Genomic DNA, 24,621 nt, shown 5'->3' on the forward strand with positions numbered 1-24,621 from the left:
TATTATTATTATTATCAACCAAATCCCATTTATTTGGATTTGGTTGACACGTTGTAACACATTCTAGAGGAGTTTGAAAGGGTATATGCCTTGATTAACTATCAATCTTCTTAAAGATATTATCATTAACTTTCAATTTTTTTTTAAAAAAATATAATTTTATTATCTTTGAAAATATTTTTAATATTTAAAAAATTTGGACCGATGGACGAATGAACGACTCTGCCATCTCATCTCACATGCCCACACAATTGGATTACCTATTTTTTTATTTCAATCGCCACATCTACAATTAATTTATTGACCAATTTGACAAACCCATTTGACTATCAGACTGGCAAGCAACTAATACAACTCATTTGATTTGTTCAACTCAACTAGTTCATCTAACCAACCTAGCTCAAACTAACCATTTGACATCTAACCTCAACTAGTCTATCGAATGTGACAAGGGTGTCTAGCTCAACCTGTTCCCACTCATCCTATTTGACTCGATAAACTCGAGCAATGCAATTGACTTATCTAGCCGAATTAGTGTTGGCCATCCAAATTGTTCAATCCATCAATTTGCCCAACTCCCTTACCTTATTGTGTCCACTCTGTTGACTCACTCATGTCACTTAGCACACTTGACTTGATCGAGTCCTCCAACAAGTATAACTCATCTAATCCATTGCGTGTCTTAATCTAAGTCATTCGATTTGAGTAATGTATTTGACACTCATTTAGCAAACTAAACTCCTAACAACTAAAAATTAAATATACATTATTTGAATATAATAATAATAATATATAATTTTTTTACTAAATACAAAACCATATCCCAATAGCAACAAATTCTTCAAATTTATTTTTACAATTTTATTTAAACCAGCTTATTCTATCAAACTCATGAATTCATAAAGAACAAGAGACAATTAATTTTAAGCAAGATTTCATTTATTTGGTTGATAGATGGTAACACATTCTAGATGATTAATTTAATAATGTTTCATGCATTAATTGTTTAATAAATAAATTTAATATCATGCTTCAATTTTATTCAATTAAGATTCCTTGAATGATACATTCAACTGATTCATTAGTGCATTTTTAATTTAATTAATTTTAAGATATGTAACAAGTACTTCTAAGGAATCTGGAACAACCATAATTTTTAAAAATAAAATAAAATATATTAAAACGAAAACGAAAGAAAAATACGAATTATATTTTATTTTTGACAAAAATAAAAAAAAGAAGACTTCTCTTTAAAAAAATAGGACCATTTCCTTCTCTCTCTAATTTTTGCAATAAGAATCTGGGAGCAAGGACAAAATCTAAATCTATTATTCAATTTAAGGTATGTTTTCTTGTTTCTTTTTTTTAGTAGAATTCGTCATCCCAACAGTTTCATACGATCGATTTTACGATCATTTATGATGAAGTAAATTAAAAAATTATAATTAACCACGACGAAAGAGAATATTGCTCGACTTCATCGAGGTTCGAACTTTATCCTCTCCCGCAAATCTGCTCCGTCAAGCCATTTTTCTTGTCCCTGAACAGTAAGGTTGACGCCCTGGTTCGGTGGCGGCGGTTCCACCATCAATCTACCTGACGTAGATCCTTCTATACGTGTTTTATATTTTAATGCAATGTCATGCTTCGTCAAATCACCAAATCGGAATCTTCTCTAAAAAGCACACGCTTGCCATTGTTAGCCACTCGTGCTGCTCTGACCATGGCCGGAAGCTTCATTCACAGCAGCTTCTTCTCCACTCTTCCATGTGTAGCTCACACGATAATAAATGCTCCATTGGGCCCTATAAGTTCGACTTCCAAGTTGCAATCTTTGTCAGGGGACAAGCTTTGCCAAAAAGGCGTCGTCTTGGGAAGAGGAGATGGAGACGAGCGAGGTGCACCGGCTGGGGAGCATGCGGCGGAGCAGCTCAGTGTGGCGGAGAGCCGAGGAGTCGGTGTTCTCGCGGTCGTCGAGGGAGCGGTCGGCGGAGGATGACGAGGAGGCGCTCCGGTGGGCGGCGCTGGAGAAGCTGCCCACCTTCGACCGCGTGCGCCGCGGCATCCTCTCGCTGCCCGACGAGGGCGGCGCCTCCGGGCTGCGGGAGGTCGACGTCAAGAAGCTTGGGTTCCGGGAGCGGCGGGTCCTCCTCGAGCGCCTCCTCCACGTGGCCGAGGAGGACAACGAGCGCTTCTTGCTCAAGCTCAAGGACCGCATCCAACGGTCAGGCATCTCACTCTCACTCTCTCTCTTCCTGCTGGTGTTGCTTTTTGTCTGCTTCTCAATTTTGTCCTGTTCTGTTGATTCCAGGGTGGGGCTCGACCTGCCGGACATCGAAGTGAGGTACGAGAACCTCACCGTCGAAGCGGAGACCTACGTCGGCGACGGAGGATTGCCGACCATCTTCAATTCCATCATCAACGTGCTCGAGGTATAAAGATTCACCTAAAAAGCAGTTGCATCTTAACTTTCAAGAGGAAGAGCGATTTGCCACTAACCCTTGCGCTTGTTCTTGCTCGTGTAAAATAAAAAAAAGGGCTATGCAAATCTTTTGCGAATACTTCCAAGTAGAAAGAGACCTTTGTCGATCCTTCACGATGTCAGTGGGATCATCAAGCCCCGCAGGTATTTTCTTCTACTTTCATCTCTCAGCACAAAACAGAACAAAAAAAAAAAAACCCTTCTTTTACTATGATTCCTTCATCTAGCTTTCTTTCTGAATTCTGACCAAGACACTTGATTGAACTTGATGACGAACAGGATGACATTGCTCTTAGGTCCTCCTGGATCAGGAAAAACCACATTGTTGTTGGCATTGGCCGGAAAGCTCGACTCTGAACTCAAGGTAAAAGGAGGTTTATATGTTGTTCTTCCATTTACACATTACTGCGTCAGTCTTGCTTATTAGCTTGTAACTGAATTGTTAACCAAACAATAATGGCAGACGACCGGAAAGGTGACCTACAATGGCCATGAAATGCATGAATTTGTCCCTGAACGAACTGCTGCATACATCAGCCAGTATGATCTTCACATCGGAGAGATGACAGTTCGTGAGACGTTAGCCTTTTCTGCTAGGTGTCAAGGAGTTGGTACTCGACATGGTAAGCGCCGCCTAATTCAAGGAGTTGGTGCCAAGGACTTGGTACTCGCTAGCTTCGAATGAACTTTGTCTGTCAATAATTTGCAGATATGTTAATTGAGTTGGCTAGGCGAGAGAAAGCAGCAAACATTAAGCCAGATCCAGACCTAGATGTTTTCATGAAGGTTAGACTCTTCACTTCCCTACCTTTCGGTATATATTGCCTCTGTATATCGATTGAACTAAGAAAACTTGCTGATGAAATTTCTATAATGAATGAGCAGGCATCTTCAATAGAAGGACAAGAAACCAATGTGATTACAGATTATGTACTCAAGGTATATTACTGCCTAATTTAGTAATGTTGTTTGAGATATTTGATTATAAACACCTAAGATAATTCGTGCCAGAGCAAAAAAGTTTCACAATTTTCATGCTCGTTCGTTCTTCGAACTTGTAGATACTAGGTTTGGAGGTTTGTGCTGACACCATGGTGGGAGACGAAATGCTGAGAGGCATTTCTGGTGGGCAAAGGAAGCGTGTTACAACAGGTAGAACAAGTGCAGATGTAATTAATGTCTGCATTTGTTTGGTGCTTCCTGTGTCTTCTTCATGTGTTCCATGAATCCTGATATTGTTCGACTTAGGTGAAATGCTTGTTGGACCTGCAAGAGCTCTATTCATGGATGAGATATCAACTGGTTTGGACAGCTCAACGACTTATCAGATAGTAAACTCCCTCAGGCAATCTATTCACATTCTTAGTGGAACTGCCGTTATATCTCTACTGCAGCCGGCACCGGAGACCTATGACCTCTTCGACGACATCATTCTTCTCTCTGATGGGCAAGTTGTGTATCATGGCCCGCGAGAGAATGTACTCGAATTCTTTGAGTCTATGGGCTTCAAATGCCCGGAGAGGAAGGGTGTTGCAGATTTCCTACAAGAAGTAGGTTTGCAGTCAAATGGTTCGATTCAATTGATTTATTATCCTTCACATCTAAAGTTAATAGTGAATTTTATTTGGTGCAAAGGTAACATCGAGGAAGGATCAACAGCAATACTGGGCACACCATGATGAGCCTTACAGATATGTTCCTGTTAGAGTATTTTCTGAAGCATTCCAATCATTCCATGTCGGTCGCGCCATTGCAGAGGAAATTGCTATCCCATATGATAAGAGTAAGAGCCATCCTGCTGCTCTTACAGCCACAAAATACGGGGTTAGCAACAAGGAACTGTTAAAGGCCAACATTGATAGAGAATTATTGCTAATGAAGAGAAACTCATTCGTCTACATCTTCAAAGCATTTCAAGTGGGTTACTTCATTGGATGGCTTCAGTTTAGTTTGATGATTAGATTAGCATTCTTATATATTTTGTAACTTTTCTACAGATTTCCATCATGGCCTTGATCACAATGACAGTCTTCTTCCGTACTAAAATGCACCATGATTCCGTGGGCGATGGTGGAATATACATGGGAGCACTTTTCTTTGGAGTAGTCATGGTCATGTTTAATGGTATGTCCGAACTCGCCATGACCATTTTAAAGCTTCCTGTTTTCTTCAAGCAAAGGGATCTCCTATTTTATCCTGCATGGGCATATGCAATACCTACATGGATTCTTAAAATTCCCTATTCATTCGTCGAAGTTGCAGTGTGGGTTTTCACAACTTATTATGCCATAGGATTTGATCCAAATGTTGGAAGGTAAGAAGAACTTGAAAGATCCATTTCATACTCGACAAAGTAATTCACATATCTAAAATACCTCTCCTGAAGGTTGTTTAAGCACTATCTGGTGCTACTGGCAGCAAATCAGATGGCCTCTGGTCTATTCCGTGCCATTGCTGCAGTAGCTAGGAATTTGATTGTCGCAAATACCTTTGGAGCCTTTGTGGTGCTCATTCTTCTTGTGCTTGGTGGTTTCATTCTTTCCCGACGTGAGTGATGATGATTCCTTAATTTTTCTACTTTTGCATATCTAATTGCTTGCTTGCGTGCATGCGTGCATGCGTGCGTACATTAGTGTCATGGCTTAGAAATCACTAATTGATATTATCTATCCTCCCATCTGCTGTAGATCAAGTGAAGAAATGGTGGATTTGGGGTTATTGGATCTCACCGCTAATGTACTCGCATAATGCAATATCGACAAATGAATTCTTAGGACATAGATGGAGTCATGTGAGCACACTAGAACTGTATCCAAGAAGTCTGTAACTAACTTCATTGAAACCTTTAGTGAAGAAATGTGACTTGTGTTTTGATGCAGATACTTCCACAGACAACAGAGTCACTAGGAGTAAGAGTTTTGAAATCCCGCGGAGTTTTTACTGAAGCAAAATGGTATTGGATTGGATTTGCGGCTCTAGTCGGTTATATTCTTCTGTTCAATGCGCTTTTCACAGTTGCACTCACTTATCTAAAACGTGAGTACATTCTCCTTCATAGCATTTTATCTTGTGTTCTATGACTTCGACTTCGAGTTGAATTCTGATCGACTATTTTACACTTGCAGCTTATGGGAAATCTCAACCATCTCTGTCTGAAGAATCATTAAAGGAAAAACATGCCAATCTGACAGGAGAAGGGGTAGAACCATCATCTAGAGAAAGGAATTCTTCTGGTCATTCTTCAGAAAACATCAATGCAATTGCATCTCTTGATCAAAACAAGGGAATGGTCCTTCCGTTCACTCCCCTCGCTCTCACCTTTGAAAACATAAGATATTCCGTCGACATGCCACAAGTATTTATTCATTTAGAAAAGTAGTTTCATCAACTGTTTCATTGGGGAAACTCACCCTTTACAATTTTGTTTGAACTTTAGGAAATGAAAGCTCAAGGGGTGGTAGAAGACCGTTTGGAACTTTTGAAGGGTGTAAGTGGTTCTTTTAGGCCCGGAGTCCTGACTGCTCTGATGGGTGTGAGTGGTGCCGGCAAAACAACACTAATGGATGTACTAGCCGGTCGCAAAACTGGTGGATACATAGAAGGAAATATTACTATATCTGGTTACCCTAAGAAACAGGAGACTTTTGCTCGCATATCAGGTTACTGTGAGCAAAATGACATCCACTCTCCCCATGTGACGGTTTACGAGTCTCTTGTTTACTCAGCATGGCTTAGGTTATCTGCTGATGTCGATTCTGCAACTCGGAAGGTTTGTCCTAGACTAAACAGATCGACGAGACCATATCTGATCATTTGAAGTGTAATTGAATATACACTCTTGCAGATGTTTGTCGAAGAGGTGATGGAGCTTGTAGAGTTGGCACCACTCAGAAATGCACTTGTTGGACTGCCCGGAGTAGATGGGTTATCAACTGAGCAACGAAAGAGGCTCACTATTGCAGTGGAGCTTGTTGCCAACCCATCCATTATATTCATGGATGAACCCACCTCTGGGCTCGACGCAAGGGCTGCAGCCATTGTCATGAGAACTGTTAGGAACACTGTCGATACCGGGAGGACTGTAGTGTGTACTATCCACCAGCCCAGCATCGACATATTCGAAGCTTTTGATGAGGTGATGGAGTTTCTTCAATCAAATTAGTGCTCAATATTTTGCACTGTTTGTCTGGTAGATCCATCCTAAGACTTATCTGTTTCTCTGTTTTTCAAATTGTAGCTCTTCCTAATGAAGCGAGGCGGAGAAGAAATATATGTTGGTGCACTCGGCCGCCATTCGTGTCATCTTATAAGCTACTTTGAGGTAGGTACCAGAAGAAACATACTTAATTCTTCAGTAAAAGATTGACAGGGCAGCAACAATTGACGATGTTAAGTTGTTTATTCGCAAAGGGAATTAATGGCGTGACGAAGATAAAAGACGGTTACAATCCCGCAACTTGGATGTTAGAAGTGACTACAGAGATGCAAGAAAATGCACTAGGTGTTAATTTCAGTGAAGTATACAAGAGCTCAGAGTTGTACCAGTGAGTTCTCTTCTTGCCGCCATTACATTTTCAAAATTCTCCATTTAAGTATGTTGTATGTGAATTTGTCCTGCCTTGTATAGGAGAAACAAGAATCTGATAAAGGAGTTGAGTTCGCCTCCCCCGGGTTCAAGTGATCTCTACTTTCCGACTCAGTACTCTCAGTCTTTTATCGGGCAATGCTCGGCATGCCTTTGGAAGCAACACTTATCGTATTGGCGAAATCCTCCATACACTGCAATGAGGCTTTTCTTTACAACCATCATAGCCTTGTTATTCGGATCTATATTTTGGGACCTTGGCCAGAAAAGGTAAATCCTTTTCGCAATGTGAGATACCTAAACAATCTCTCTTGTTCCAGTTTTACTAGTTTCTAAAGGATTGCAAGGTTAAGAATTTCAACAAAACTTCACAATTGCAGGTCTAGGCAACAGGATCTATTCAATGCCATGGGTTCGATGTATGCTGCTGTCCTATTTATCGGGGTACAAAATTCTTCATCGGTTCAACCGGTTGTGGCCATTGAACGAACAGTATTTTATAGGGAAAGAGCCGCAGGGATGTACTCGGCTTTGCCATACGCCTTCGGGCAAGTAAGTATCTCCGAAAGTATCATTCTCTATTACATGGTTTTGTCAAGTGTGCAGCTGCTTGAGTTTGTAGTCTTCCATTCACAGGTTACAATTGAAATTCCATATATTTTGGTACAAGCATTGATATACGGCGTGATAGTCTACTCGATGATCGGATTCGAGTGGACGGCCGCAAAGTTCTTCTGGTACATATTCTTCATGTACTTCACACTCCTCTACTTCACATTTTATGGAATGATGGCTGTGGGGTTAACTCCCAACCACCACATTGCATCCATTGTTTCTGCTGCCTTTTACGCGATATGGAACCTCTTCTCCGGGTTTCTTATCCCTCGCCCCGTAAGTTAGAAACTTCGATCACTTATCGGTTGGGTATGTCTCATCTCAAAGTGTGGTGAAATCATCAACTCAAGCACATTTGTTTCTTCTTTGTTTGTTACAGCAAATTCCAGTATGGTGGAGGTGGTATTACTGGATCTGTCCGGTTGCTTGGACCTTGTATGGATTGGTCGTGTCGCAGTTTGGAGATGTGCACGAGAAACTCGAAGATGGTCCCTCTGTTGCAGAGTTTGTGAGGAGTTATTTTGGGTTTAGGCATAACTTTCTAGGCGTGGTAGCAACAGCAATCGTCGCATTTCCTGTGCTTTTCGCGTTCCTCTTTGGCTTTTCGATCAAGATGTTCAACTTCCAGAGGAGATGAAAAGTTATACATATATCTCTGAGAACCAACACCTCGGAGATTATAAATAAAGATCAGTCTTTCCTCTAGGCATGTATGTATTGGTATTTTGCCCTTCTGTAATAAATGTTTACTTCCAAAACTTGTTTATGAGAAACAAATGGATCCTAAATAAACAAGTATCTCCTTGGAACTTTCATGAACAACCATTTTAAATCGCCATAAAAGTCTCCATTGAAACCCTCTTTAGATATGAACAAGAAAACCTCAAAGACAACAAAAGTAATTAAATTTTAAAACTCTAACAAAATGGAGTAGTAAAACTCGGTTCAGGGAAGTGATCGTGCATATCTACAGAGAGAAGTAAAGCAGCAAATACTCTTCAATAAGACCAAGCACACAGAAAGGTTTCAATTACTTACAAGCATTATCATCACTGAGAGGATTTCTGAACTAGAGATATGAAAACAAATCCCAACAGTGGCATACATTAAAGCAAGCCACTCTTTCGGATTTCCTTCTGGTTTTCTAATATTTTTATGAAAGAACAGCAGTTATCGATGGGGTGATTGTAGGTCTTACCAGGACGGGTGTGTTCCCAGTCACTGACTGGAAGGATGCAATAGTCTCCAGACGCTCCCAGATCATCCTCCGTGTCTCCTCTGTTACCTTACGCTTCTCTTCGTCCTCATGATGTTGTCTTTCACATGCTACAAAGAGTTCTGGATCCATCTCTGGTAACATTTTCTTCACGTTTTGTGTCAGGTTAAGAACAGATTGATTCCAGTGACATTGGATGTTCCTCTCTAGGGCTGGGAAAATAAGTGGCATTATTGCTTGTCGATTTTGCGAAACCAGATTAATGACATGGTCATTGTTCCACAAGAATAGGGCTCTCTCAGCGACCTAAAAAATGTTTACCAGTGATTAGATAAGTTATTTTAACGAATTGGAACGATAATAAAAGCGGGTGCTGATCTTATGAATGCTGGCATAAGTAAAAAAACCTAAAGAAGAACTACAAGCAAATATGTTTAGGTCTGTTGAGAAATTTGAATAAGAGAGAAAGCTTTAGTGCCATCTTGTGGTTGCCTTGTACATTTTCATGAGGCTGAAAGGTAACCTCTAAAGCATATGCATAAACTCTCTCCAGAACATGTTATTTGCCGTTAAACCAAATTCACTTACTGCCATTTAACTAGTGCAATGATTCCTCCAACCGAAATGATTGAAGGAAATAGATATGAGGACAGAATCTTTCCATCTGTTTTCTCTTATTTTATTTCAGGAATATATGGAGGGAAATTAAATTTACAGATCTCATAAACACTAATAGGTAGTAAGTATCTCCCTCCATTCAATTAAATCTAAGTAAACAATAAAAATGAAATAAAGTGGAAATGAGATATTATAGTTCATTGTTTTTCTTTTTCTTCACTTAATGATTTCATTTTCCTTATATTTGCTCCCCTCCAAATAATCACAGCATCAGTCTGATAATACTGGTATATAATGCAAAACTCAAACGCAGATGTATGGGGGAAAAAACTCCCTGTTCATACGATTGAAAGAACTATAAAGAAAACTGTTTATTTGATATGACTTATAACATTGGCTAATATCCTATACTTGTTATGCTCTCTAGTATCGACTGTTTTTTAAATGCTAATTAAGCTTCTAAATTAATTGCTAGAATCTCATGGTGAGACAATGAGGATAGATAAGAGGCATGGAAATCCTCCTTTAATATAGCAGAATTATCTAACGGGAAGGGGTGACATGTGCAAGTTCCTACCAAATTATGTAACCTAGAAGAGTATGTGCACAACTTATAGCTAAAAAAATATAATTGGCGCCGCAAGGCTGTCATTGGCACACATTATCTGAAGTAGTATAATTTGCTCAATGCTAGACAAAGAATTTTATGTAAGTCCCAGAAACTTGTATGAAGAACTTGGGTTTAGCAAGATCCCAATGTACATTGCATATCCATGACTCAATCTCATAATTGAGAAGTCACAGGAGAGACAACTCTAGATAAAACTGTGAACAAGAAAATACCACACAGTGATTTTGTTGTCTCAGAAATTGCTGACAACGATCTACTTGTTTGAGACATACATGAAACTTCACACAATCGTTGGAGAAACTGGTAGACAACCATTTGGTTAGAATTTTGAAGAACATGGATAAGACAGCCATAAAGATGTATGTAACAAACAGATTACTTGAGCTCATTCTACATTTCAATTCTTCACATGTGATCATTTCCAATAAAACCAAAAGTTTCGGGGTAAAAAGTAGACCTTTTGAAATGTATTGTAAGCTCATTCAACTGACAAGAAATCATAAAGCAGCTATAGATAACAGATATTTATGTAGAAAGGGAAAGTAACAACAGAAGTAGGGGGAAAAGCTTTTATCACCTGGAAGTGGGAGTTGGTGACACATAAAGCAATTCTCTGGAACAACGGAACCACACAATCCTGGAACTCCACTATGTTGGTAGCCTCCAATACTTCCTCCAACTCACTCAAAAACATAACTTCCTTCTGGCTACTTGTTATTGGCCAATACTTCAATAGGCCCTTTATCACCAAATTTATCAATTTAGGCTCTTTCTCCACAAACTGTGCCACACAGCACGTTAGCTGCTGAAGATAAACCCCTAATGTCTTTGGTTTATGAAGAGGTAGCAGAGCCTTCACCAAAAAGATTTTGTGCTCCTCTTTCAGTGGCAGTGCAAACCCACTGATGACACTACCAAAAACCTCTAATAATTCTGCAATTCCATTATGCTTTTCTGTTTCAAACACAAACCGGTAAAATATATTGCTGACTGCTTTTCGAATGAAGGGTCGATGTACCATAAATTTTCCATAGATTCTGTGCAAGATGGTTTTCAAGCAATCCCTTTCTCTGGGGTCCTCAGAATCAAATAGATCAAGCAATTTCACGATGAAGAAATGATCCACATATTTCTTACCTATCTTAGCATCAAATGATGAGGACTCTATGAACTTCAGCAACAGATCATAAATAAGTTGCAAGTGGGGCCATGCAGGATCGAACATTGGTTCTTCCTCTTCGGTCTCCCCACCGCTAGTGCTGCTTCGTGAATTTGGAGGGAAGGCCCTAAACAAGTTAGTAGCAAACATTTGACAGCTAGCAGAGATTACAGGTTCAACGAACTTAGACGTCCCGGCATCAACATAATCAATGAGGTCTAGTAGCGCCTGCCGTTTCATTTCCTTCTCCGAGGAATTCTTGTTTGGATCTGAGAAATCAAAGATAACATTACAAAGGCTCAACTTGCTGAGGAAAAGGTTCTGTTTTTCTGCAGCAGGAACATCTCTGAATGTAAGAAGAGGTTCGATGCTGGTGACAACACTGGAAGGGAAGATAGCGGAAGCTGTCCTCTTCGTTGTGGTTGCCCGTGAGGGAAGCACATTACCACTGCTTGTCCGCTGGATCTGGTTCCCGTCCCCCGAAGGCGCACCATCATTGCCTCCATGGCCGCGAAGCGAACCTGAAGAAGTATCAGATTTGGAGGATTTCCGAGGTATTTTACTGAGGAGTTGCTTCCACATCATGCCAGAATGGGGACGGCACTCAGTTCGAGTACACAAAATCTGGGATTTCGATGGCTGCCAAACCCACTGAACCCTCACTCAATTCGGCAACTACTACAGTGTTCGGAACAAATTCCACTTTTCACTGAAATGTCGAGACAAAAGGCACAATGCCTAATATTTGAGATCAAAAGAAAGCATAAATTTCGAAGCTAAACACAAACAACACCTGCCTACCTACGGAGATCGCAAACCCTAAACAAATCCAAGCCCAGATCTGCACCTAGAAGCACGGCTAGAAAAAGTGGCGCGGATTACAGTCCAACCAGCCTTGGAATCTCCTGAGACAGCGACACTACGAATTTTCCGGGCCTGGTTTTACCGATCTGGCGAGGAAAGCTCGATCCGAAGCAGAGTTCGACGCTCCGGCGACGGATTCCCACTCGAAACGAACAGATTGGACTTTGGAGCCGCCTTCGATCTCCGCCGCTCTCCGAAGACGTAGCCAGAAATAAGCAGTGGCGGAGTGAGAAACAAGTGCCGCCTCTCACATGGACGGCTGAGATGAATCTCCGTATGCTATGAAAAGCATCTGAACCGTTGGAAAAAAAATAAATTTGTTACATTTGGGGTCCAATATAATTAAAATAAATTAATAAATCATTTTATTAAAACTTTTGAGTATTTTACTAAGGGGGTTTTTTTTTTAATTTCCCAAAAATCATACTCTTTTACAAGTACTTACTTTCTATAATATTTTTTTCGTCTATTTTAATTTTAAATTAAAATAAAAAATTAGCCTTAATGAGTATACTAAAGAGGTAAAGTACTTGAAGAAATAAATAAATGAGATGATTAAAATTTGAATCCATTTTTTCTGCATAAAAGTAGAATGTATCACATGATCGATCCCACGATTATCTATGAGGAGATAAATCAAAAAACTACAATTGATCACGACACAAGAAAATATTGTTGGCTTCGTCAAGATTCGAATCCTTGTTGCTCTTGAGTCCAAAGAATAGCTTCCTGTTAAAGGTAGATAGCAACAAAACAATACCATTGCAGCAACTTAATGTGAATGATGGCCAAACTGCTAAGAACATCCATATCAAATATTATGCAACCATAGAAAGCTTTGAAAGCATCTAATCTAATTTGAGCAGGTTTTCCGAATCAAACAAGGCCTTTTTAAGTTCTCAAATCGATGATGAACACATTAACTGTCTGAGATGGCTTTCTTTAGGGTGTAGTTCTTTGCGAAAGCAATATAAACAAAAAAGTTGACCGTCGAAATCACTGCCAACACCAGGAAGTAGTAATCCAGATGCCCTTTGTTTAAATCGTTCGAGATCCACCCTGGCTGTCCCTCTCCCGATGTTGAGATTGCGATGAATGTGATGATGAATGAGTTCAAGTAATTGCCTAGTGACATTGAGAAGAGGACCATGGCTGTGCATATGCTCTTCATCCTGTCGGGTGCCTGTGCGAAGAAGAACTCGAGCTGGGTGATGTTATTGAAGACCTCCGAGCTGGCTAGGACAAAGAACTGCGGGAGTTGCCATGCGATGCTCAAGCTTTCGCCGGCTTTAATGCTCTCCAACCTCCTGTTCTCGTTGTAAGCAGCAGTGAGCATTGCTAGGATGAGTAGAAACCGTCCAATTCCCATCCGCTGTAGCTGTGAAAGGCCCATTCCGTTTCCAAAATACCTCTTGGCGGCTGGGGCTATGATGTTGTTGTAAACGAAAACCCAGCCCATGACGCTTATGATTTCAAACGAGCACAGGGATGCGGGAGGGATAGAAAATGAACCGACCTTGGTGTTCATTGCACTCCCTTGCTGAATGAAGGTGGTGAACATTTGCGCAAACACGGCTGCATAGATTATACTGTTAGCCCATATTGGAATCAGACGTAGGAACATCTTCAACTCTTCGACTTGGGTAACGGTACATAGACTCCATGAGCTCTCAGGAGAACCGTCTTTCAGATCCAGAGCGGAAATGGTAGCCGCTTTGTCTAAGAACCTGGACACATGATGAGAAAATGACAAAAGACATTTCATTCTTTCTCTTGTAACATCAGAACTCAGAACCAAATAAATGAGAAAACAAATAAATATAAACATTGAACGAGATGTAGAAGTATAAGATGTATGATAACAGCTTATATGTCCCTTTTTCTCCATTACTCTACCGCTATCCGTGAAATTTAAGACAATCTAATGGTTGTAATACATAATGTAATTAGTTTGCAAAGTTTGATTTTGTTGCTACTTTTTACTCCTTTTTCCAGTGATAGTCCTTGATCCCTTTTTGCTAGAGAAAAGGGTGTTCAATAAACAAAGACGTATAGTCTGACTATTAATTTCATTACATATGGAAATGATTGCCTATGTATGTTCTTATAAGCAGCGTTAAATACGTAGAACAAATAGTTCACCTAGTCATATGCCAAGCTAAATCGAGCAAAGTCTACACAATCTTATAACAAACTGTATCTGTAGGTAAAAGTTCTGACTTGCAGTGTTTCTCCAAGCATATTCTTAAATATAGTAGGTAGGTGAAATAACCTGAATCCATTTGTATGTGGTAATCTCTGCTGCCCTACATCTGATGAGTCCTTGTTCACCTCGTACAGGAGACTGCTATCTCTGGGAATCTCAGTACTCTGTTTCTTGTAGGAAGCTACAAGAACCTGAAGAATACTTTGCAATGGACTGCCACTTGGCAACCGGAGCCGATAATGTGGCGTGCCCAATACAAAAGCTGCTAAGGCAGCTGCCATGCAGAATGTTGCAATGCTATATCCAAGTCCCCAACTTATATTTTCTTGTATCCATACTATGAAAGTCATCGATGTGAGAGCTCCTAAGGTGATGCAAAGATAAAACCAACCAAAAAAGGCTCCTTTTTCTCTCTATCTGATGGATTCTCATCATCGAACTGCTCTGCACCAAAGGGGAGAAGTGCAGCCTTGACACCTCCGCTTCCAATGGCCACAAGATATAGCCCACAGAAAAGAAGGGTAGTTGTTGACTGGCATGTGCCACCCTCGCAGAACTTTGATGATGCCGAAAACGCGGAGGAAGTGATAGTAACCATTCCCTAACATAACAGAATAGGAATCTTATAAATGTGAACTATTTTATAAGGAAAACGATAAACAAAGTAATAGGGCCCAATATCTGACTTACAAGAAGATACACAACAAGGGAGATCAATATCGTCTTGTAATTTCCCCAATAGGTATCAGCAACAACAGCTCCAAACAATGGTGTCAAGAAACATGTTCCACTCCAAGTAGCCACATTTGCTGCATTTGCAGCATTGTTTCCATGCAGTACAGTGTGTAGATACACAATCAAGTTTGCTCCAATGCCATTAAAGGCAACGCTATCCAAGTATTCGAATCCTGCAAATAGAGTACATGTTTAATGAATTGATGTACTTGTAGACTAATAGTAAAAAAACTATATTACATCATAGAAATATTGTGCCTACCAACATATGTCATAAGTTGAGACAATTATCTCTCAAGCATGCATGAGAAATGGTAAAAGCTATGTAGCATCGTTATGATAGGTGTCAATAAGCATTATAGTGGGAAATACAAACTATGTTAGTTGAGAATGTTTGAAATCTTACCTAAAATAATTCCTGGTGCTTTTGAGGCACCAGGTCTATAGTGTGATCGAGGTCCTCGCAATTCATTCTCAGATTGGATTGACGTTGCATTCTGAAAGCACAAATGCAATTAGTAGAGTAAGGACAAAAAATCCTACGTCTCCTTCATCTCATACTTTATTGGGCAAAAATCCAAAGAGCATCCTTTATTATCATTACAAAGGTGTCCCATTTTAAAAGGATGCCCTATCATACTTTTCATAAAAAATGTCCATATTCTAGCATTGTTGTAGCAACTTTGGCCAAAACTGAATAACTGGAACAACTTTCTGTTGTAGTAGTTTTGATCAAAATTGATCTGCATTATAGTAATTTTACCCAAACCTACTCAAATTACTGTTCCAGTAACCTCAGCTTCAATGAAAGCTGAGTTCATTTTCTTATCAGTCCACATCTGTTTTTGTGTTTAGTAAAAGAAGGAAAAGAAAAAAAAAGTTTTTTTCCCCCAGCAAGAACTTTTCCTCCCGTAAGCATAAGCACCAGAAGCTGTGCCTGTTATAATCATGTTGCAGCAACACTTGTGCGAAATAACAAACCCTATTTTTCTTCGACTAATCTGGAACTCCATCTCTTTTTAAAAATTAAAAAACAAAATGTACAAGAGAGATCTTAGCATTTAGAGTCATGAACTGCGAGGGGATTTAGCAAATTAGCTACAATTCATTACATCTATTTCTCACCAATTCAAACAATTGTGGTATCTCCCTCCAAGATCCATCTTTTTATGCCCCAGTCAAACCATTCAACAAGAATCCAACCCACCCCTCCAAAAAAAAATCACTTCCAACCACAGATCTGAAGAATCCCAAAAAGAAATCATCCATCCTAGGACAAAATAGTGTCTTTTTCTTCTTGTAAGATGGAACGACAAGCAGCAACGAAAATAACATAGAATTCAAGCGATTACCAAAGGGAGCAGGGGTCTTCCTTCTCCGCTCTCCAACTCCAAGCCCTCCTCTCTCTCCATCGCCTTGCCGCAGCCACCTGAGATCTGGAATGGAGAAGCGACGCAGCTCAGCTACCTCTTCCAACTTACTTCCACAGTTCGACTATAAAGCCTCCTTGGTTGACCCGTGCGAACTCTCTTCCGAATGGATACGTCTTCCCGCATACTGGCTCACATGGGAGAATCATTTGATCGTCCAATAAAAATTTGCACGAATCATATAGCAACACGACCTTACCGCAAGCTGATGCATGACTAATGCAGAGATAATTTTCTGCGGTCGAGACGGGCTACTGAAGGGAAGCAATCGAGCCGCTGATATTTAGTTCGGTCAGTGATCTTTTGGAAATCGACGGTCAAGATACTTTCCTGCTAAATCACAAAATGATTAAAATTCAAAGCTTGTGCTTATGACATTTTAACGACGAATTTTATAATTTTCCAGAACATTTTCTTTTCACCTAAAAATTGATCATTTTCATTTTGGGTCTCCCATTTTGAAAAAATATATATTAAGATAACACTCTGTCCTATTTTTTTTATTTCAAAAATACTCTTATTTCAATGATATTTATAACAGCTATAAGCATAACTATTATAACATAAAATAAATTATTTTAATTCAATAGTTATAATCATAATTGTTAACAACTATGATTATACATGTTGCAAAATAAAGAATGTGTTGTAAGAAGAGATTCGAATTTTAAATATTTAATAAATTATTAAATATTTTACTGTGTATATATAATATAAATATTTTGCATGCATAGAATGTATAATCTACACGTGTTCTGTATTCTTCAAGTAATAAATTTATTTAATTATTCTGGCGGGTTTGATTCTCCTAATGAACCGGTGGTAGCAGAGCCATGAGCCGAGCCGGAAGCAGAAGATCCACGAGATGAACCGGAACCAGATGAAGCATGGGTCGAACCGCCTCCATTCTTACCCATGAAGACCCCGTCGATCATGTTCCTCACTTCCTCCGGCGAGAAACGCACCGCTGCCGCCGAGACGGTGGCCGCCCTGCACAACCCGTGGAAGAGTCGGTACGCCGGAACGATCATCTCAACCACCGAATCCCTCACCTGCTCCCGCATCCCTGCGTCCGTCACCACCGCCTGCGCCTTGCACTCCGCCTCCAGTGCGTTGTTGAACCGCCGCATCCGCCCCTCCGCTTCCTCCGCCGTCATATCTTCTGACTCCGTGGGAACCGTTTCGGCCACCTTCGCCCACGCGAGCCGCCTGTAGCTCCCCATGTAGTGATTCGCCTTCTCTGCTTGCCGCGCGGCCCACTCGTCGCCGAGGAGGATGCGCAGGCGGCTTTCCTTCACCTTCCGCACTATGTAATGGAGGTTGTTGGCGAGGAAGAGGTACGAGATCGACACCTCACGGTAGAGCTCCGCCTTGCCGTCGAGCTTGCAGAGGAGGACAAGAACGAACCACGCTATTCGTACGGAAACCGATCCTGCTACAGCGGCGGCGGAAGAGGGGGAGGACCTCCGTGGACTTCCCTCGAAAGAGGCCACGGTCGAGGAGGTGGGGGAGGAGGGCGTGGATACTGGCGGCGTCGCCACCGCCGCTGAGTCGAACAGGGACTCGGGCAGAGGATATGGGACCTGGAAGGGGAAGTCGGCGAAGATGTCCGCGAGGGCGGTTTCGTAGTCGGCAAGGAAGACGAGGTAGTTCATGACGTAGCGGGTGAGAGGGTGAACGTCGCCGCCGGGGACGGCCGACCTGGAAGCTTCCCTCTGGACCGCCGCCTCGAAGTCCGCCAGCGTCGACCGCGTCACCTCCGCCAGCCGGAGGAGGGACGCGACCGCCTGCGACCGAACCGAAGCGGTCGATTCGAAGGCGAACAGGGTCTCTATCTCCGGCCAGTGCTCAGCTACGGCGTCGTAGAGGTCCAGGAGCCGGAAAAGCTTCTCCGGCGATCTCTTCGACCGCGCCACCGACTCGGGGAAGGCTAGTAGTCGGGCGGCGATATCAGCAGTGATATCCGCGAAGCAGGACTCGCGAATTGAATCGGAGCCGGCAAAGACATGATCGCAGAGGAAGCGCTCGCCGGAGAAGATCGTTTTGAATACGACAGGGAAGACGGCGAGCCAAGATCGGATTTTGGACTCGAGCGCCGTTGAGTCGAGCTTCTGGACGTGTGCTTTCGTGCGGTCGAACCCCAACCGGTAGATGGATTCTTCGACGAAAGATTTGCGCATCATTTTGTAGATGTTTACGCACTCCTTGCCGTAACCAGCAGAGATCATCGTCTGGGCCACTGCTCCGAGGTCTCGCACGGCCTCGTCGCCGGCGTCCAGCTCGGAAATGGCATCGGCGCCATCCTCGACATCGGAGGCATCAGAAGAGGACGCATATTGAGGGCGGAGGAAGCGGCTGTGGTTGAGGACGAAGTGATGCGCCGAGAGGAGTAGATGCATCTCGCACTCGAGACGGCGCATGGCGGCGGCGAGGAGATCGTGCGCGCGGAACAGCGCGGCGGATCGTTCTTCCCGCGAGGCGGTGGACTCCTCCGAGGGAGCGGAGAAGAAAATCATGGAGCGGTGGAGCTCCGACGCCGCGCGCAGGAAGCGAGCGGAGTCGGGGCGGCCGGCGGCAGAGAACAGGGAACCTGCCACATCGGAGCCCCAACGGCTGATGATCTCCTCGGCAGAGACGATATTTTCCTCCATGATAGTGTCGGAGAAGGTTCGGCGGGACGGCGAAACGGAGCGGTCGGCCGGCCGGCGGTCGTGCTGCGGCGGCTTCGAGGAGAAGAGACCACGGATCCCCCTCCGTCGCATCGCCGATCGAACTCAAAAAACACAAATAGAACCGAACTCAAAAGCCACAACTTCAACGAAGATCGAGGAGAAATCAAAGAGCTCAAAGCTTGATCGCTCGAAGAAGAACTCTCAAAAACACAACTTTTTTAGCAGGCGGAGCAGGAATCACAGAGCTGAAAGGTCAAAGGCTCGAAGAAAGAACAGAGCTCGAAGATACCAACGTTTTGTGCGATGAAGCCGAGGAAGAAGAAATCGCCAAATCTCTGCAGCTTAATAGATCCAACTGTGCTACTATTTATAAACAAGACAAGAAGGAAGGATAGAGGAAAAGCGCGTGCTTTTTCATGATCCTCTGTCTTTTTTTCTTTAAAAAAAAACGTTTTTTGAGCAGAGAGTTTAAGTGAATGTTTGACTTGTTCATGAGGCAATTTAGGTTTAGGGTGGACTTTGATGTTTGCGATGGTTTGATCGCCATGAATGGAGTTGACTTGTTCAAAGTCAAACAAGATGAGGGACTTGGTCAAGCGAACCGTGTCACTCTCTAAGCCGGTTGAAATGAGTTTGAAGATCAAGCTTAAATTTTAGGAGCTTTCATGCAAAAGAAAATCGTTTACAAAAAAAAATAAATTATCTAGCTATTAACATTAAGATTTCATCACTAATTCAACCCTTTGTAAATCCTAAATCCTAAATGAAAGTTTAAGAGCGAATGAATTATCTAAAGTTTGAGTTAAAGCATTTAGGTTGAACTAGTTGATAGATTATGACTTGAACCATCATTCTCTACGCAATTCATTTACTTCCTTGGCAATTAGAACATCGCACAAATTTTTGCATACCGAAATATGCAAACTAAACGATTGCATTTGCTCCGTAATCTCTTATGACTCTCATGCCTTCGCGTCTTTAGCTCATTGCTTGGTTTGATGTGGCAACCTCTCAAGTTCTAATGCACCAACTCAATTCAAGCTAAGCTCTTGAGCAACAAACTCCTCATCAACCTCTTGATTTACTTCCTCACAGATGATCGTGAGACCGACCGTGTGAGGCCGCTGAGATGGCGGATTTCACCTTTTACAGAAAAGTACGTACACACTTGATATGTATTTTAAAAAAACATCAACACTCAACACATTAAAATAATATTATTAATGAATCCTATAAAGATGATTTTGAAGGTGTAAATTAAAAAAAAAATCATCTACTTATTATAAAAAATTAAACAAAAATTATTAAATCCAATCATAAGCTAAGAATCGTTTTGCCCAACAATATTATTCAATGGGCAATATTCTTCATTCACAGTTAAACTCAAACTCCTCTAATGTATTACATTATTTATTTATCATCATCTTTAAGAAGAATGTTTCGTGTTTGTAACGATATGGAAAGTGGAAAAGAACAAATAATAATAATAATATAGCCAACGGCCGGCAAAATAAATTAAAAAAAGTTGATATAACGACAGAAAATAAAAACTTTGCAAATAAAAAAAATATATACACAACGTAGCCATTCAAGAATTAGCTAAGTGATACATATCAAATCCGACGATACATTTAATTATGATGACGTGGCAATGTTGGATCCTCTCCGGATCTCGTGGTTGGATTCCGCCGGATGCATGCTAATTGCTGAGCTGTTTTTTTTTTTAAAAAAAATCTTGTCCTTTTAATTTTATTTTTCAGAAAAGAAAGAATATAGAAGGGTAAAAATTAAAACACACACCTTATTTTTTATTTGAATATTTATTATAATTTTTAATCTAAGAATATTCATTATATAGTGATATCTACTAGAATAATATTAAAATATTTTTAATTAAATTGGAGTGATATTGATTAAGTTAGAATAATTTTAATTAAGTTGATAAGATAATTTTACTCTAGTTAGCAACTATAACTATAGCGGTTATAATGTTAAAAAATATTATTTTTTTTCAAAATTGAGCGCTTTTTAATAATAATAATAATAAGGGATGACTTTTTAATTTTTGCCACTTTTTTATGGCTTCTCATGATTTTAATTAATAAAATTCTTTTTTTCTTCATAAACTAGATTTTATTTTCTTCAAGATATAAGAAAAGAAAGATATCAAGATAATAAAATAAGTTGGTTAGGGAACTGAATAATCAAAATATCATAAACTTTTATTTTTAAACTATAACAAATTTATCTCATTTTAATAATCTATTTTTAATTTAAATATATAGGGAATTAAAGAGAATACAATGGAATAGAGCAAAATCTACAAAGCAAATACATTGATAGATCAAGCAGTTTCTTAATGGCTTAATCTGAAAAACACAGTGGTTCAAAAGGGTTAAAATACAAATTTAGAGCTGCTGGAAGGAACCACTTCAATCTCATCATCAAGGAACTTCTTCTAATCCAAACTTCTCAAGAATTGCAGTTGTTTCTGCTCTTGCGCTGCATTTTGAGACACTTCAATCAGCAAACTGATAGAATTTTCTTAAACAAAAGGAGAAAAATTAATAATCGACTAATAGGCGCATGTTCATGGCTATTGCTCTTTGTTTCTTGTTGTTGGTATGAGGTTTCATGGTAAAATCTGTTTATAATCCTTTACCTTCCAGGTCTCAGAATCTTGAACAATCCTGGGTCTGTAAGATCTACGACTGTCGAACCGGCACGGCCAGAGGGAAGAACTCCACCATCATAAACGTAGGCACAATGTTGCCAAAGGTTTTCAAAATCTTTGATGCTGACACTGCTGGGTTGGCCACTAAGATTGGCACTTGTGAGAGCTAGAGCACTTCTGGAACCACGAGCAATGCTTCTGATAAACTCCAAGTCTGGCACGCGAACACCGATACTGTCTAAACCCGGATTTAGAGACTTGTCCAAAATGCTAGAATCGCCTGAGAAAGCAAAAAGGATTCAACAGGAGAAGGCTGTTTCATGTCCTAGTGGATGTGGAGTACCAAAGTTGGGCGTACCTCGCTTAAGAACAAGAGTAACAGGTCCAGGAAGGAGGCTATATAGCAAATCATGAGGTAGGTGGTCGATAATGGCAATGCTGGATATATCGGATACATCACCAACAGAAATTGCTAGAGGACTTGTCTGCTTACGCCCTTTGATCTCATATATTCTATTAACTGCTTCTGAAGAGCTGACAAAAATGCAATTTCAAAGGTCGAAATGCAACAAAAAAAACATCTCGGAAAAACAGTTTTAACAGAGTAATTTGTGACACAATCAAGTGCACATTGTGCTGAAGAACTTTACAAGTTGATTAGCCATGAGCTGCTTTAGTAGTATACACCATTGTGTTAAAACTTTTCCGAGAGTCAAATATTGCAGCAGATTATAGAGTATGCATTTTCGAGAAGAAAAAAAGATGAGAGAGCAAGAATGGAGATTAAATATGGAAAGATGAAAAATTTCTACAATAGAAGAGAGGAAGGCATGAGAAACTGAAATTTCTGCAATGGAAGTGGAGATGAGGAGGAAATGGTCTTGTTATACAATAGCAAGTACATGATATTGCGAGTCCTAATGCATGATGTTTCCTATTCAATACCTTCTGAAATTGGTAACTGGAATTCCTTATTAGCTGAACTTGGATCTCATCTAACCGCTGCATCATTCAGGCATAAAGAAAGTAACTAGGGCAACACTTAACATTAATTACCGAATAAAAGCTGGATAGAAGAATCTAGATCAATGGGTTTCAGTTCTAGGTCATTTCTAGACAACAAAATCTAATGTTATCTACTTGGACAGAAATAGGAGGGAAAAGGAAGAAGTAAAGCCATCAATTTCGTTTTTCCTACGAAGCAAATAAGGAGTAGAAATGAGGGAATTCCATCTGAATCTTCTATTTCCTTTATACCCCAATTGGACGGAAATGAACAGAATTTAAGCATTAATAAACACAAATGAACCAGTGAAAGAAACAAGATGAACACAATGTAAATGATGGACTAAACATCTCTAAATCAGCCAACAACAGACTGCAAAAGTCCATCTCTCACGTGCGCAAGACAATGTTCATCACATCAAATAGATGATATTGAACACACCAACGCAGAATCTTGCATCCTTAAATCTTTAACTACTGTTTCTAAAGTGGCATCTTTATATATTTGGCATCAACAACAATTCTTAATGTTCCATGTAACTGTCAGTTATACAGACTAAAAGAGAAGCATCAATACACTGTAGATAATTCATATGTAAATTATCACTCTCCTATCACTAACAGTATTTCCTTTCCAATGAAGTGGTAGGCCTTTGGCCTTTATCATCTCATCATTTTCATTCTCTCATTCATTATTTAATTGCAGTTTTTTAAAAAAATGTCATAGATTCTCTCTTTAATTTGCTTCCAGGTTAATAGTAACATTCCAAATTATTTCATTGGCAATATGCATATACACATTGTGTATTCCCCTTTTCCTGGTTCAAGTTCAACTCTGAGAAATTTCAACACATAAATGAAGACAAACATATAGCAAATCATCAAAATATAAAACTACCAAGAAATCTGAGTGTCCAAGACGACTTGGAATCATGAATATTTCAAGAACTAAAAATAGCAGGCAAACAAAAGAACTAGAAATACTAAAGGAACTCTCTGCAGTTCAAAGGGAGTACGAGCCTCGTTCTGCTTACCAAGCATCACATGCGAATCCATAAAGAGTATCCGTGGGCACTGCAATAACTTGCTCAGCTTTGATTGCCTCAATTGCTTCTTCAACGTGAGCATCTGTTGCAGGAAGAACAACCCCTGCCTTACCTTCACAGAGTTGCACAGAGTCCATGCTTTGCGACATCCTGTTCTTGATTGCACCAGCGAAACTATTCTTCTTCTGAGACACCAAACCGAAGCTGCTTTTCTCAGCAAACCTGTAAAGAAGATGAGCATGACCAAAATTGTCGATTTTGTAAGAACAGCACAAAGATTACTGTTTCCCCCCTCGTATTGATGAAAAACTATGCCAAAGAGTTCCTTCTCAAGAAAGCTGAAAAGGAGAGGAAGGGGAGAAACAGAGAGATTTGGTTCTAAGAGAACATACCTGCGAGTGATTCGCTTGACGGCCGGGAAGGGGAAAAGAGGCAATCTTTCGAGCGTCTTCACGGAAGAATTCATAGCTCTCATCCGTGTCGCTGAAATCTAAATACTGGGAGTTGGGATACGAGTTCATCTCGCAGGAAAGCTCCCATAATCTAGGAAAGCATATGATCCGGCCATTCATTTGGCATCGAGCGGCGAGGAGAAGGTCCACTCTCGGCCATCGAATGGGAATAGGGTTCCCATGGAAGCGACTGCGAATTGAGCAAGATAGAATTCTGGTTCGGTTCGACTC

General features: G+C 40.6%; 4 protein-coding genes and 1 pseudogene across 5 annotated transcripts; 1 reads left to right on the top strand and 4 right to left on the bottom strand.

The window, feature by feature from the left end:
• The first annotated feature begins 1,839 nt into the window (after positions 1–1,839).
• LOC141831468 (ABC transporter G family member 36-like) lies at positions 1,840–8,507 on the top strand. 2 transcript variants are annotated; one of them, XM_074718825.1, is made up of 23 exons: positions 1,841–2,224; positions 2,312–2,432; positions 2,538–2,626; positions 2,762–2,846; positions 2,946–3,105; positions 3,192–3,268; positions 3,368–3,421; positions 3,544–3,634; positions 3,731–4,032; positions 4,118–4,399; positions 4,480–4,796; positions 4,869–5,029; positions 5,170–5,273; positions 5,362–5,518; positions 5,608–5,837; positions 5,919–6,251; positions 6,327–6,617; positions 6,720–6,803; positions 6,893–7,026; positions 7,110–7,337; positions 7,448–7,619; positions 7,704–7,958; positions 8,062–8,507. In XM_074718825.1, the coding sequence occupies exons 1-23, from the start codon at positions 1,884–1,886 to the stop codon at positions 8,317–8,319; spliced, it is 4,326 nt and encodes a 1,441-aa protein (XP_074574926.1). In that variant the 5' UTR covers positions 1,841–1,883; the 3' UTR covers positions 8,320–8,507. The 2 variants fall into 2 exon arrangements, with proteins under 2 accessions (XP_074574925.1, XP_074574926.1); XM_074718824.1 differs by having other exon boundaries at positions 1,840–2,224; positions 7,448–7,958.
• A 61-nt stretch (positions 8,508–8,568) lies between these two features.
• LOC141831469 (serine/threonine protein phosphatase 2A 57 kDa regulatory subunit B' kappa isoform-like) lies at positions 8,569–12,356 on the bottom strand. Its single transcript, XM_074718826.1, has 3 exons — positions 12,108–12,356; positions 10,725–12,015; positions 8,569–9,204 (listed from the first exon to the last, which is right to left on the bottom strand). Exons 2-3 carry the CDS (start codon positions 11,889–11,891, stop codon positions 8,836–8,838), a joined length of 1,536 nt encoding a protein of 511 aa, XP_074574927.1. The 5' UTR covers positions 11,892–12,015; positions 12,108–12,356; the 3' UTR covers positions 8,569–8,835.
• Positions 12,357–12,948: 592 nt separating this feature from the next.
• Positions 12,949–16,568, bottom strand: LOC141832679 (protein NRT1/ PTR FAMILY 8.3-like; annotated as a pseudogene).
• Positions 16,569–17,272: 704 nt separating this feature from the next.
• On the bottom strand, positions 17,273–19,507 carry LOC141832391 (exocyst complex component EXO70H1-like). Its single transcript, XM_074719896.1, has one exon. The coding sequence runs from the start codon at positions 19,301–19,303 to the stop codon at positions 17,327–17,329; it is 1,977 nt and encodes a 658-aa protein (XP_074575997.1). The 5' UTR covers positions 19,304–19,507; the 3' UTR covers positions 17,273–17,326.
• Positions 19,508–21,503: 1,996 nt separating this feature from the next.
• LOC141831425 (uncharacterized) lies at positions 21,504–24,495 on the bottom strand. Its single transcript, XM_074718780.1, has 5 exons — positions 24,331–24,495; positions 23,927–24,160; positions 22,246–22,421; positions 21,876–22,167; positions 21,504–21,715 (listed from the first exon to the last, which is right to left on the bottom strand). Exons 1-5 carry the CDS (start codon positions 24,411–24,413, stop codon positions 21,658–21,660), a joined length of 843 nt encoding a protein of 280 aa, XP_074574881.1. The 5' UTR covers positions 24,414–24,495; the 3' UTR covers positions 21,504–21,657.
• Between the last annotated feature and the right edge of the window lie 126 nt (positions 24,496–24,621).

The sequence above is a fragment of the Curcuma longa genome, chromosome 7, assembly GCF_044706935.1.
Source record: "Curcuma longa cultivar G26 ecotype Majalengka, Jawa Barat chromosome 7, ITB_CL_G26_1.1, whole genome shotgun sequence".
NCBI classification, from domain to species: Eukaryota; Viridiplantae; Streptophyta; class Magnoliopsida; order Zingiberales; family Zingiberaceae; genus Curcuma; species Curcuma longa.

Excerpts from the sequence above, each read along its gene's own strand:
- LOC141831425 (XM_074718780.1), bottom strand. The coding sequence starts at position 24,413 with ATGAGAGCTATGAATTCTTCCGTGAAGACGCTCGAAAGATTGCCTCTT. Across the intron at positions 24,161-24,330 it reads GTCAAGCGAATCACTCGCAG|GTTTGCTGAGAAAAGCAGCT; the intron begins GTATGTTCTCTT and ends TCTTCTTTACAG. Across the intron at positions 21,716-21,875 it reads AAGATTCTGAGACCTGGAAG|CGCAAGAGCAGAAACAACTG; the intron begins GTAAAGGATTAT and ends CTCAAAATGCAG.
- LOC141831469 (XM_074718826.1), bottom strand. The coding sequence starts at position 11,891 with ATGATGTGGAAGCAACTCCTCAGTAAAATACCTCGGAAATCCTCCAAA. Across the intron at positions 9,205-10,724 it reads TCACCAACTCCCACTTCCAG|GTCGCTGAGAGAGCCCTATT; the intron begins GTGATAAAAGCT and ends AACATTTTTTAG.
- LOC141831468 (XM_074718824.1), top strand. The coding sequence starts at position 1,884 with ATGGAGACGAGCGAGGTGCACCGGCTGGGGAGCATGCGGCGGAGCAGC. Across the intron at positions 3,422-3,543 it reads TTACAGATTATGTACTCAAG|ATACTAGGTTTGGAGGTTTG; the intron begins GTATATTACTGC and ends TCGAACTTGTAG. Across the intron at positions 6,804-6,892 it reads ATCTTATAAGCTACTTTGAG|GGAATTAATGGCGTGACGAA; the intron begins GTAGGTACCAGA and ends TTATTCGCAAAG.
- LOC141832391 (XM_074719896.1), bottom strand. The coding sequence starts at position 19,303 with ATGCGACGGAGGGGGATCCGTGGTCTCTTCTCCTCGAAGCCGCCGCAG.